Genomic DNA, 13380 nt, shown 5'->3' with positions numbered 1-13380 from the left:
TAGTGTCTAAAACATTATAGTGAATATTTTTGGTTTATAGTTTTTAATATTAATTATGATAGTTTTAGTGGATATAAATTAAAATATGAAAATTTTTATATTTCTCTATTTATAAATTTTGGTTTTATTTTTTTTCGATATTTAAAATATTTTTTAAAAAAATATTATTATTTATATGTAATTGATTTTGTCTTTTAACTGCAACGGCTAACTTAAGCTATTTTTTTTTATTTTGAATTTTTTTAAACAATTTGAAGTGGTTTACAATCTTTTGTGATTATTGTAAACGTAAACAACCACTACGATTCACAATATATTACTACGATAAAGTTGTCAAACCCTTTAATACTCTTGTCTACTAAGAAAATTGTTTACCACTCCAAATTTGGTACAAAATCCATATATTTACCATTCGTTGAATCTACAGATTGAGGTGTTTGTTTGTCTCATTTAAAATGATTCTTAGTCAAAGTTAATTCCTAACTAATATAACAAAGAGAATAAATTGTATGTAATAATTCCTTTTTAACTTTTTTTGAAAAAAAGATTTAGTCCTATTCAACTTTCCATTCCAAATTAATCTTTATATACTAAGAAGATCCAGCAATTATGACAACATCATCATATAGTTTATCATTCGTTGAATCTAACGATTCTAAAAGATTTGATCCCTTTTGTTCTTGTTTCGGTTCCTTCATGCATAGATGACAGATTTATTAACATTATTAGCAAATAGTGCAAATTTGCAAAGCTCCTAAAAACAAATGGCTGTCAAATTATATGTGTTCACTATTAAATATTTTTATAAATAACTGTTTCCTTTTAAAATACGTATTTTTAAAGATAAATAATATTTTTTAAAATTTGTAATCAATCATTTAAAATTTATTCTTAATAAAAAATTATATTCAAAATAATATAATATATGGTTTCCATTCAACTTGTTGATTTTAAAGACTGCATCATAGTGGGCAACAAGAGAAGACTGCGTTAGTTGTGATAAAACCTCAAAATTATTCTAGGTGTTCGAATAATGCCAAAGATGCATTACCAACTAAACATGGTGATAGGTTTATAGTTAAAAAGTTTATTTAATTAATAAGTTTTCATTGATTTATGAAAAAAAATATGAAAAGATTTATGAAAAACTAGAATTGAAAATCTATAGTCTCTGGTCATGCAAACTATTGTGCACTCCGGAGGTCAAAGATAGGTTTCTAAATTCAAAAAATACCACTTATAGTATTTTGTTCTGGAGACACCTCTCAGATCATGACTAGATTCACAGAACCCTATCATGCAACCTATCAAGAGTGTATATATAAGCACTCTCTGTAGCATCTAACATATCAGATACAAATCCGCAAACACCTCTTTTCTTTCAAAAATCTCCACTTTCTCTTGATTATCACAATGGATTCGAGTGATCAAGCAGACAGAATATCAAATCTACCAGATGTTCTTTTGGTCCTCATAGTTTCATGCTTGTCTTTCAAGGAATGTGTTCAAACATGTGTCCTCTCCAAGCGGTGGAGATCTGTCTACCTTGAGACGAGGAATGTTTCTTTCAAGGAAACCGACTTCTTGAGCCCTTCTGTCAACGCAAATCCCATAAGAAATGCTTTGGGTAGGATTGTGTTTGTTGATTACGTGCGTCGTTGGGTCGCTAGAATCCATGACCAACCCATCGATACATTCGAGATCTCTATCTCGTATCCAAAGACTTACTTGTATGTGATCGAGTCCCTGATAGCGTTCGCGGTCCGAAAAAGGGTCAAGAACTTGGTTCTTGATTTCTCAAACCCGGCGTGGAGAACCTTTCATGATGTAAACCTTGATGAGTTGGTTGTTGAAATCCCAGAAAGCGTCTATGATCTAGCGACTCTTGAGTCGTTGAAAGTTTGCGCGTGCAATAAGTTTGACCCCGCAAACCTATCAAACCTAGGAAAGCTCAAAACCGTCTCTTTCGGCTGGATGGAACTGACAGATCCTGAACCTTTTCTAACGACTTCAAGGGTTGAGAGTTTAACTATCAATGACTGTTGGGGACTTGAATTCAATATGATAAAAGGGAATATGAGAGAAGTTGCAATCATAAACTGCGAATTTCTCCTTAACTGCATCTTTGATCTCCCTAGAGTTGACATACTCAAGTACTCGGGAGATATTTTCCCCTTCGAATTCGATAAAATGAATACCATCATAAGCGAAGTTGATTTAGATTTCCGCGTGTTGGACAATAACAATGATGAATCAGACGATTCCAACGCAGAAGGAGGAATGCTTTGTCATCTCCTTAATAATCTCCTTGATGATGGTGGTCGATCTGCTACGACGTTAACGGTTTGTCCGTTTCTACTCAAGGTATGTCTTTAGATTTACATTACATTTTGACACATTAGGTCAGTCAGTATAGGTTCATTTTAATTCATGGTTCTTTGAATGTTTTGAATACTTTGGCATGTGGTAGTAATTGCACCTAGTGAAAAGAAAATATGTTGAATATTTAGATGTTGTATAAACAGATTAGATATTAGTAGTTTTTTGAAATTTATTAGGTTAAGTGTCTGTGTGTGTGTCACAGTGTTTTCGAAATATAGTGTTGAGATTTTTTGTAGATATGATATTTTGAGAAAAAAAACAATGAGATTTTTTCTGTTAAATATTAAATAGTTTTTATTAATTTTTTGTTGATAGTTTCTATATATTATATTTTAAAAAGTAACAATTCCTATACAACAAACAAAATTCGTTTTTAATTAAAATCTCACATAAGTTTTTTTTGTTTATAAATGATAAAAAAAAATGAAACTATTTTTCCTAAATTTTAGGAAATCTATTTATTAAAAATTAGGTTGGCTAATAAAGTGTTTTAGAAAAAAAAAAAAACCAAAATCTGAATCCTGAATAGTTTAAAAAGTGTTTTTGAAAATCTAAAATCCAATTATGTTTTAGAATCTATAAAACAAGCAATGCATATATTTTGTTTACATAGGAGACAAAATTTCTTTCCATAGTGTTAATTAAAGTAATTTCTTAGTGAACAAAGAGCTATACCTAAAAGTTTAGCGTTAAATTGTTGTATATATTGACTGTTTAGAATAAAATAGTGACATATTGAATTTTTTTTTTCTTATGTAAGATGATTCCAAGATCTGAGCATCCACATTTTCTTCGCCCGATGGAAACAAAACATTTAGTGCTGAAGACGGAGTTGCATCCGAGAGAGTTCAATGGAATTGGGCTTCTTCTCATGAATTGCCCAAAATTGGAAACACTCACAATAGATTTGCTTCCTCCAAGCCCCATTGCGGTAAGTTTTCTTAATGTAAATTATATATACCCTCAAAAATGAATTATATGTTACAATATATATATGTGGATCTCTTCATATTATTAAACCACGCGACAATAATTTCATATTTCTCAGATGGCTTCATCATATGCTGGAATCGATCCACAGACATACTGGATGCAAAACATATCATATGAGTGCCAGAGAGAAACTCTAAAAGCAGTTATAGTGAAAAACTTCATTGGTGGCGCAAAGGAGCTGCACATAGTGAAGTTTTTTATTCGATCTGGATGTAAGCGCCTGGAAAGAGTTGAGCTATACATGCCGTTTGATTTGGACAACGGTCGAAAGGTGTTTGCATATGCCAAATCTGAAATGTTGCAGAAAATTTCAAAGCATCTTCAAGTTGTGGTGCACAATTCTTGAAGAGGTGATCTATCAAGACTTCAGTACCGGGTTTACTTTGCCATTTAATAATGTTTTCAAGTTTGGTTTAATAACTTCAAGAATGGATGTTCTTGTTTAAATCTGTTATGTTTGTTTCGGTTTATTTGTTTTATGAATAAGAGCCTCAGGAAAGACGAGGACTTGGTCATCTCTATGAACCAAAGAAAAACTTTCTCTTTTAAAGATTTGGTTATTGTTTCCTGCTAGCTTAATTTCTTTGAGTTCATATGCTTTTGGTGCATCTTTGGCTTAGTTAAATTGATAATGTACAGGTGCTCTTGTTATGAAAAATGTTTATACTAGTATATTAATTGATATAAGTGGTAACTCGTGCCCTGCGCGGAGTGATGGATTAAAAGAGATTATAACTTTGAAACTATATTAATTTATTGGTGTAATTTAAGTATATTTGAAAGAAATAAATCTGTAAGAGTAAGTAAAGACTTATATAAATTTATTATGAGTTTAAGATAAAATAGAACAAAACATAAGCAATAAAATTATTGTTTTCATAATATAAATTATGAATATAAAATAAAATAAAACATAGGGAATAGAGTAATAAAATACGAAAGAAACAAATTATAAAAAAACAAATAAAAACTGATAAAATCACAACTGCTGTGAGAAGTGTCTTCAGAACTCCTAGTATGCAATCCTATAAATAGCCATAACAAAGTATCAGCTTACTAAACTAAACACAGTTAATGATATTCCAAATTCACTAAACGAAATGATATACCACTTTCTGAAAGCATTAATTTCTAGAACATCATTGGGTTCATAAATAATTTTTGAAAACCCATCAATGTTAGTAACGTTATTCAATCGATCTTATCATGATAAACAAAACAATGTAAGCAAAATATTAAGAGGATATCACCTCCAACACTTTTTATTTAAATTATTACAGTACATTACCTATTCTCCAATTAATTTTCCAAAACTGTAACACACAGGATACAACATTTGCATATATAGAATTCCATAAATCTTGGAAAACATGAGCAAGTGCTTCATAAGCAACCCAATTAATCACGACGTTACTATAATCAATTAAAAATTATAATATTTCAGCACACATGAAAACAAACTAAATGAGTAAAAAAAAAATCAAATGTGGAATACTTACTCCATGTATGTATGATATATATGCATAAATTAGAGGGTTTATTGCACAAGAATTACGTAAATAAATTTATTACATCGCGAGATCGTAGGCAATCAAAAAATCACAAAGATTTCGACTTTCCATATTGACTTAAGTAAATTTATGCGTAAGTAAATGTATACCATATTGACTTTCCATAAACTTTTAAATCAGATATTAGTTACTTTCCTATATTAACCGGATTGGACTGCGTCGCGATGATTTCGTGCATGGTATCCATAATTAGTGTATTTCTTCAATTCCTTGTTGACACAGCAATTAGTGCTGAGAATCCCATAAATATATGACTACTAATAGATTTATTTGACGAAATTCAAATACATGATCGAATCCACAATTAATTATTCGGAAAATCGGAAACCTTATTTTTATTTTATAACTATAAAGGTTGAAGTTGGAAACCACAATTAATTATTCAGCAAGAAATTTTCAAATTGTTATCTTCCAGTCAGTCAAGAAATCACATTGCGAGTGGCGTTGTAGGATTAATACGCCTACACAAATTGCCATCACAGATACTCAAATTGCCAAAAAAAACAAAACAATAGAAAAACATGATCTGGATGAAAAGGATCAAACTTAAGACATGGCCGGGTTTCTTTTTATTTGACCAGAGATTTTAAAATGATATTATATATATATATATATATATATATATATATATATTTCTAAACCTTATAATGAAAAGATCAGAAAATTATAACGTAACCCTCGATGAGTAATATTAAAATCGCAGGTCAAATGATCAAAAAATCATGTTTCCAAACCCTCGATGAGTAATATTAAAAGATCAGATAATTATAACGTAACCTAAGATGACCACATTGGTCAATTTATACACAATTAAGATATCTTATTTGACGTGGGATTTCCAATGATATGATATATATATATATATATATATATATATATATATATATATATATATATATATATATATTTTAAAGCTTATAATGTTTTATATATTTTCATAATACGGTAACATTTTCATTGTTATGTAGTGACATGGTAAAAGAAAAGTATATAAAACATACCAATAGAGACTCATAATGTACAATAAAATCACTATGTAGTGACATGGTATAAGTATGTAAAGACATAATGTTATAGAATATAAGTCTCTTCCGTATAGAAACCAATATTTAGATATAGCAAGACACGGATCTTTTAAGTATGATAACATCGTATCCTATATGGTATATTAAGTATTAACAAACATGACAATTTTAAGTAAAGGTTATCATGTTAAATGACCAATGACATAACATCTAATTCGTTTAGGCAATGGAAAGTTATTCTTTAAAGGCTATGAGGAAGACTCTCGTGATGACACATAAGTTCGTGACAAATTTGATAATAACACATGAAGCAAATGTTTAATAATTAGAATGTTCCTCAAATAATAGTAAAGGGATATGTTTAGTCACTCTTACTTTCTTAAACTTCTTTATATCGTGTGAAATCCTTCAAGTTCATATTGTTGTCTGAATTTGAAAATCTTGTTAAATTTTATTGGAGTCATACTTCTTTGTCAATTGTTGTATGTATGCCATGTTATCTGTGGTAGTCAGATATAACAATTCTCGTTCTCTAAAATTTTAGCAAGTTTGGTCAATGTTAAAAACGATGAATATGAAAATGATGAATATGAACAACTGGTCTAGTATCAAGATGATTTCAAGCTAAAACTCATAGGTTACTACTACATATAATATCTTCATTTAAAAAACCAATTGCAAAATAGACATAAAGTTTTTAGACAGCTGGGTGGTGGCGTGCGGACGACGGGTGATGGAATGCGGTGGTGCTCAGGCGCGAGGGGAGAGAGCGACACAAGAGAGAAAGAGGCCGAAAGAGAGAGAAAAGGGAGAAAGAGAGCTATGACGGTGAGGTTAAATTTCTGCAAAGCTTTGTTCTATATTCGGATGGAAGAGAAAAAGAGAGGAAAGCACTCTATTTATGAAAAAGAGAGATATTCATAGATTTACATATAAGGTCTATTTACAAGTTTTTATTACATTGTAGGACACTTATTACTACTGAAATTGTTTTCTCTGACCAAACCACAACTAGAAGTAGGCTTGTTTGGTTTTTTTTTTTAAACAAAAAAATATTTTTGATTTTTTATTAAAAAAATTAGAACTTAAAAATTGAAGATCTAAAGTTTAACAAATGACGATGGTGGCTTACTCTGCCAAAAACACTCGTGGTCACTCTGCCAAAATACTATATATCTCCTCTGTTACGCAGTTTCTTGAACTGCGCTGCGCCATCACTACGCAATCATCTCCGCCGCGTCTCCTCCTTCTTTTGATTCAAAGCCACAAACAATGAAATTTTGGACCAGGGGTTTTGGGATGTTACACCTTTGGCGTTTTCTCCATTAAACTCTCGGATACATCATAGTAGCCTTTCTACATTTACGAAACGTTTTACTGTGGGTCCGTTTGTTTCTTCGTCTGGATGAGTCATTTGGATGAAGATGAAAGTTTTGTTTGTTTAGGCATTAAAAGTGCAATTCATTCAGATGGATCATTCGGATGACTTTTGAAAATTTAGGCTTAATTTAAAGTTCATTCAGCTGAACCAATTTGGATCATTTGAACGGAGATGGTTCATTCAAAATGATATAATGTTTATTATGCCCCTAATGTAATTCACAAATTACAAACCTAAACATAATATCATCTTTGTCACATACAAAAACTGACAAAACTACAAAACATGTTTTCCTGCGAAAACCTGAAAACTATTTTTTTCACGCCAAAATCCCAAAAACGCAATTTCTCGCCAAAATTGCAAAAACATGTTTTCCCGCCAAAATTGCAAAAAACTTATTTTTCCGCATAAACAAAAAAAAACGTGTTTTTCCGCTAAAACCAAAAATCCCATTTTCCCGCCAAAACCGAAATCAAAACCGAAAAATCTCGTTTTCCCGCGAAAACCGCAAAAACGTGTTTCTCCACCAAAACCGCAAAAAACATGTTTTTCCGCCAAAAACGTGTTTTCCCGCCAAAACCGCAAAAAAACGTGTTTTCCCACCAAAACCGGAAAAACACGTTTTCCATAAAACCGTAAAAACGTGTTTTTCCGCCAAAACCGCAAAAACGTGTTTTTCCGCCAAAACCGCAAAAACGTGTTTTTCCGCCAAAACCACAAAAATGCATTTTCCGCCAAAACGCATTTTCCCGCCTAAACCGCAAAAACGCGTTTTCCGCCAAAAACACATTTTCCCACCAAAACCGCAAAAATGCTTTTTCCCGCCAAAACTGCAAAAACGCGTTTCTCCGCAAAAAACGTGTTTTCCCGCCAAAACTGCAAAACGCGTTTTCCTGCCAATAATGAAAGATCTCGTTTTCTCGCCATAATCGAAAAATTTTGTTTTTCCGCGAAAATCGCCAAAACGTGTTTCCCTCCAAAACTGCAAAAAATGCGTTTTCCCGCAAAAACGCGTTTTCTCGCCAAAAACGTTTTTTCCACCAAAAACGTGTTTTCTCCCCAAAACCGAAAATTTGTATTTTCTTGCCAAAACAGAAAAATATCATTTTCCTGCAAAAACCGAAAAATGTGTTTTCCCGCGAAAACCGAAAAATGTGTTTTCTCACTAAAGCCGAAAAATCTTTTTTTTTTCACCCAAACCGCAAAAAGAAAATCGTTAATTTTGAAATAATTTTAATGTAAGTATATTAAACTAAATTATTAAATGTAATATAGTTAAAATTAATATCAAACATATGATTAAACCAACACAAGGATATTTTGGTGATTTGTATATAAACTCATTTGAATGGAAATGAAAATAAAGAAATAAACATAAGATCCATTTAGATGATTCATCTAGATGAAACATGTGGATGGACAAACAAACAATCACAAAAATCTGAATAGATGATACAAATGAATCATTTAGATGGAGATGACAAATGGTGAAACAAACAGGGCATATGTGTGTGGAATCTTCATCCATTTCACATCTCTTTGAGATATAAAAGTGGGGACTCATTTATCAGGAAAGACCTAGCATTTCACGTACATGGTGTTATGATTTTGTAGCATTTTGCTACCCTTCTTCAGTCTATATAAAGTTCCCACTTTTTGAGTGAGATCAAAATTGAAGAGTGAGAATAGAAAGGAAGGACCATTTTAAATGTTTTCTTGGTTTTTGTTGTGTACAAAATCGAATCCAACACAAATCTTAACTCCAATTCCCAACCTAACGAAAGTTAAAAAAACTCTTATGTCCGAAAGATTCTCTCACAAGAAAGCAACAAGGTTCAAAATCACTGTCAAAATGCTCCACATTCCCCGACTGTAATACAAATCATCACTCCCTACTCCAGAGCTCGTCGAATTCGCCGATGGCGCCGTTATGTTCACAGAGGTCCCGTTCTTGCCACTACCGCGGCTGCAACCCAAAAAAAACAAACAAATATTAATACATGTTACTAGTACAAAAGACATAACCATGGTATAACCATATTCTGAGACTACACCTAGACCGAACTAAGCTGTACCAAACCCATTGGTTGACTCAAAACCAGAATACACCCAAGCATAAACCAAGATTAAACACCTAAACCAAAAATAGCTTAAAGAAGTACGAGATGATGTACCTTCCTGAAAACACACATAAACCATGACCTGCATAGCAACCACAAAGCATGTAAAAAGGATATCAGTATTACACACTGTAACTATTTAATAATAATAAAAAAAATCTTTCTTGTGTCTCACTCGGATCTGTAGTGGTGACACTAGCAACACCATTGAAGTTGCAAGCTTCCGGATTATTCCCAGTCTGATGATAATAAGTATCAAACGCATAGTTAGCATGCGCAATCACATTATCAGGTTCATAACAAGCCTCTCCTTGCTTGATAGGCGAACAATCAATCTTCCCAGGCCCACAAGCCCAGTCAAGAGCAGCCTGAAGCATCTTAGGATCAGCGCCCTCTCTCGCAGTACAGTAAGTCTGGTTGGTCGTGTCATTCGCTAGAATCGAGCCTGAGTTAGTCAGCCTCAGTATGTAAACAGGATCCCCATTCGCGTTAAACAAACCCCAGCTCTTCTCCGACAAGGACCCCGCCTTCGTGTCTTCGTTGTAAAGCTCGTAGATGTACGTGCTCACGGCGATTCCGGGACGCTTAGGCGTCCCGGTCTTGTTGAGAACGTGTCGTATGAGATTACTGTTGTAAGTGTTGGCATTGTCCAGCGTGGCGTCGGGCTCGTTGGTCTCGCCTTTGGAAGGCCAGCCTGACTCGGTTACGAGGACCGGGATGTTCGTGAAGTTGAGGAAAGCCATAGCGAAGTAAGTAGCGTCGACCATCGCGTCGAAGGCGTTTGAGTAGTGGACAAGCGTGTTGGCGTCAACGGCTTCTTTGTTCGGAGGGATCGGTTTGAAGAGGGCGTAGTCTAGAGGAATCACGCCGTTTGATTGCATGTAGTCGTAGTATGGATACACGTTGATCATTAGGTACGAGTTCGTTGACTGGAGGAAGCTGAGGAGTGGGACTATAACCGGATTCAAAGACCGGTTAAAGAAGGCTTGCGAGGGAGGGAAAGGGTCAAGGATCAAGGAAGTGGATAACGGAGTAGAGACTTTGATCAAACGGTCGAGATTCGCGGAGAGCAAAGCGGAGTGAACGTTTTTGATGGCGCTGACTAGAACAGGTGCGGCGTTTGAGAGGCTGGTTAGTACCTCAGAGCCAACGGAAATTGCGGTGATAGTGGTCGCAGGGTAATGTGCGATGACGTTGCGTTTAACCCAATTGGCTGCGGTTGAGTTGGACTGACCGATGCCGAGAAGCTGGTCGTTAGGGATTGTGATTATGACTTTGATCCCTGAGTTTGCTAGAGCAATTAGCATCCCTGGATCAGCGTCGTATAAGCGGATGTGTCGGATTTGTTGTACTTTTAGGAGAGCAACAACTTGTGTTGGATGTGGCATGTCGGAAAGATCAGTTCCTATGTTTACTCCAATGTACGCACCTAAAAAAATTGTAAACAAACCGTTACGCCATCAAGATAATACATAAAGATTTGCATTTTTGTTTTTAAATGCCCTTAACCCTTAAACACTAAACTACATTTGAGGTGCAACAAGATTTAAACTCCTAAACAGAACTGTGAGTATCCATTATATGTCCAAATACATCTGTGGGGCATTACAAACACCATTCTTGTTTCCTAGTGGGGGAATTAAAATAATAAGCCAACCGGCCAAACACATACAGACATTTAATATCATAACCTACCACTCAATCAATTAAACAGGATAGATAAAGCCAAACAATACATATACAAAACCTTATTAATCTGATGCTAAGTGTTCTAAAATTAGTTTATAATAAGAGAGAAGAGCCAGATTTAAGCTATTTCATTAATCACTGACAGTGTGTATTACTAATGAAATGTAACTAACTGACACATGCAAAGCTATAAAATGGAGATTTTGGTTAAGCCTCGAATATGAATCTGAAACTCGAGCTCAATGATTGAAAACAGAGATTCAAGATCAAGAAAATATGTACTCACCTTCATCAGGTGGAGCAGAGGGAGAAGCTGAGGCAAGAACGAGAAGAGAAAGGAGAAGAAGAGGAAGAAGATAAGGAGCCATGGAAAGAGACAGACTTTTTTTTCTAAGAATCTGAGATAACCCAAAGAGACAAGAAACAGAGGAGGAAGCAAATATTTATGGGTTGTGAGTTATAAAAATGTCGACTTTATGAAGAATAAGTTGAAGCCCACAAAAAGGGGAAAGGTGAAAATTGCGTGAGGGTAGAGAAAATAGGGTAAAGCTGTGAGGAAGAAAGGACATGGAGAAAAAGTTAGAAAATTTGTTGGTGATATCGAAAGAGAAAGAGTAATGAAGTAGCAGTCGACTGGACGGCTGAGATCTTATCTTGAGATTTCAAACGGTCAAAAATAAATCCAACGGTGTTCTCAAATCTAGAGACACTACACAGTCAGTTGTCACTGTGGTACTGTGGGAAACAAAACCTAGAAACTTGAATCATACTATTAAAAGGGAGATTATAAAACTATAACATCTTGTAATAAATAAAATAAAATCAACTTCGTATAAATTCCAAAATGATTTCTGAAATATTTTTAAATAAGTTCTAACTATTTAAAATACTCGTCAATAAAATAATTGTTATTAGTTTTTTTTTATTTGTGAGACATTAATGACATCTTTTCTTTATAAAGAAAAGAAGAAATAAAATTGAGCATGTTAGTGCAATTTGGTACTGAGTACTGTGTTAAATGTCTATATGTAAATAAGAAAATGTACACGACAATCAATGCTATCTGAATATTCTGAGCATATGATGTTAACAAAACACATATATATAGATTACATTTTGTTTTTTATTTAATTAAAAGTTTTAAGAGCACAACTTTTGAGTGAAAACAATTTGCATTGGACAGCAAAATAAGTGGGTAACTACGAAGTAGCCGTTGCCACTCTTTTGTTTGCTTCCTCCTCACCTTAAGTTTACTCTATGAATTACCTGACATCATCCATTAATAAGTTAATTCTTATTTTCCATTTTTGTGCATTTGCTAGATATTGCTCCTTCTGTTTTCAATATAGATGCTTTTAGCTCAAAAAAATTGTTTCGTGTTTACATAACTCAAAGCAATTTTTACATTTATTAGATATTGTCTGATCAATCCAACAATTCATGTTTTGCTATTATTGGTTGAACTTAGGGCTGGGCATAAAATCCGAAACCCGAAATTCGAACCGAATTCGAACCGAAAAATCCGATCTGTACCTGATCTGAAATGTAAAAATACCTCAATATATTTTATAGGGTGTTACAAACATATCCGAACCCGAAATGTTATTAACCGAACCCGAACGGGTAACCCGAAAACCCGAAAACCCGAAAAACCCGAAAACCCAAAAAATATCCGAAGAAACCGATCCAAATGTACAAATTAATATATAATATAAATATTTGAAACATAAATATGTATTTCAAATATTCAATTTCATATTTATTTGGATATGATATCTAACAACAAGTATTGAAAATTTAAATAAATACCTTAAATACTCCATTATATACAAAGAAAGATATATTTCTTATGTTTTACTTTTAAATTTTAGATTTTATTTTGGATATATCCGAACCGATCCGATATAACCCGAATCTGAATGATATATAGTTATTTCGGATATATCCGAACCAATCCGAAACTGAAGTGTTATATCTGAATCCGATCCGTACTTGTAAATTTACTAGAATGGGACCAATGAGGTGTTACAAAATAGAACCAAAATCCAAAACACCCGATCCAAACCCGAACGGGTACCCGAACGCCCATGCCTAGTTGAACTTATATATTAAATACTATTTTTCAATATTAACAAAACTTTTATTACTTTTAACAAATTCTACTTACATATTGAAACGAAGATAGTATTCGATTGTTAATTGTTTTTTACCTTAACCAT

General features: G+C 33.4%; 2 protein-coding genes across 2 annotated transcripts; one reads left to right on the top strand and one right to left on the bottom strand.

The window, feature by feature from the left end:
- On the top strand, positions 1 to 5214 carry LOC106426437 (putative F-box/LRR-repeat protein At1g56400). The gene is made up of 2 exons (XM_048754918.1): positions 1 to 2364; positions 3143 to 5214. Exons 1-2 carry the CDS (start codon positions 1414 to 1416, stop codon positions 3353 to 3355), a joined length of 1164 nt encoding a protein of 387 aa, XP_048610875.1. The 5' UTR covers positions 1 to 1413; the 3' UTR covers positions 3356 to 5214.
- A 3824-nt stretch (positions 5215 to 9038) lies between these two features.
- LOC106392556 (glucan endo-1,3-beta-glucosidase 2-like) lies at positions 9039 to 11761 on the bottom strand. The gene is made up of 4 exons (XM_013833367.3): positions 11448 to 11761; positions 9648 to 10901; positions 9527 to 9554; positions 9039 to 9318 (listed from the first exon to the last, which is right to left on the bottom strand). Exons 1-4 carry the CDS (start codon positions 11527 to 11529, stop codon positions 9168 to 9170), a joined length of 1515 nt encoding a protein of 504 aa, XP_013688821.2. The 5' UTR covers positions 11530 to 11761; the 3' UTR covers positions 9039 to 9167.
- Positions 11762 to 13380: the final 1619 nt, after the last annotated feature.

Source organism: Brassica napus, chromosome A2, assembly GCF_020379485.1.
Source record: "Brassica napus cultivar Da-Ae chromosome A2, Da-Ae, whole genome shotgun sequence".
NCBI classification, from domain to species: Eukaryota; Viridiplantae; Streptophyta; class Magnoliopsida; order Brassicales; family Brassicaceae; genus Brassica; species Brassica napus.
This window is presented reverse-complemented; position numbering and strand designations above follow the sequence as displayed.

Coding starts and splice junctions, on each gene's coding strand:
- LOC106426437 (XM_048754918.1), top strand. CDS start 1,414: ATGGATTCGAGTGATCAAGCAGACAGAATATCAAATCTACCAGATGTT. Junction 2,365..3,142: donor TTTGTCCGTTTCTACTCAAG/GTATGTCTTTAG, acceptor TTCTTATGTAAG/ATGATTCCAAGATCTGAGCA.
- LOC106392556 (XM_013833367.3), bottom strand. CDS start 11,529: ATGGCTCCTTATCTTCTTCCTCTTCTTCTCCTTTCTCTTCTCGTTCTT. Junction 10,902..11,447: donor CTCTGCTCCACCTGATGAAG/GTGAGTACATAT, acceptor CAATTTTTTTAG/GTGCGTACATTGGAGTAAAC. Junction 9,319..9,526: donor TTATGTGTGTTTTCAGGAAG/GTACATCATCTC, acceptor TTTGGGTTGCAG/CCGCGGTAGTGGCAAGAACG.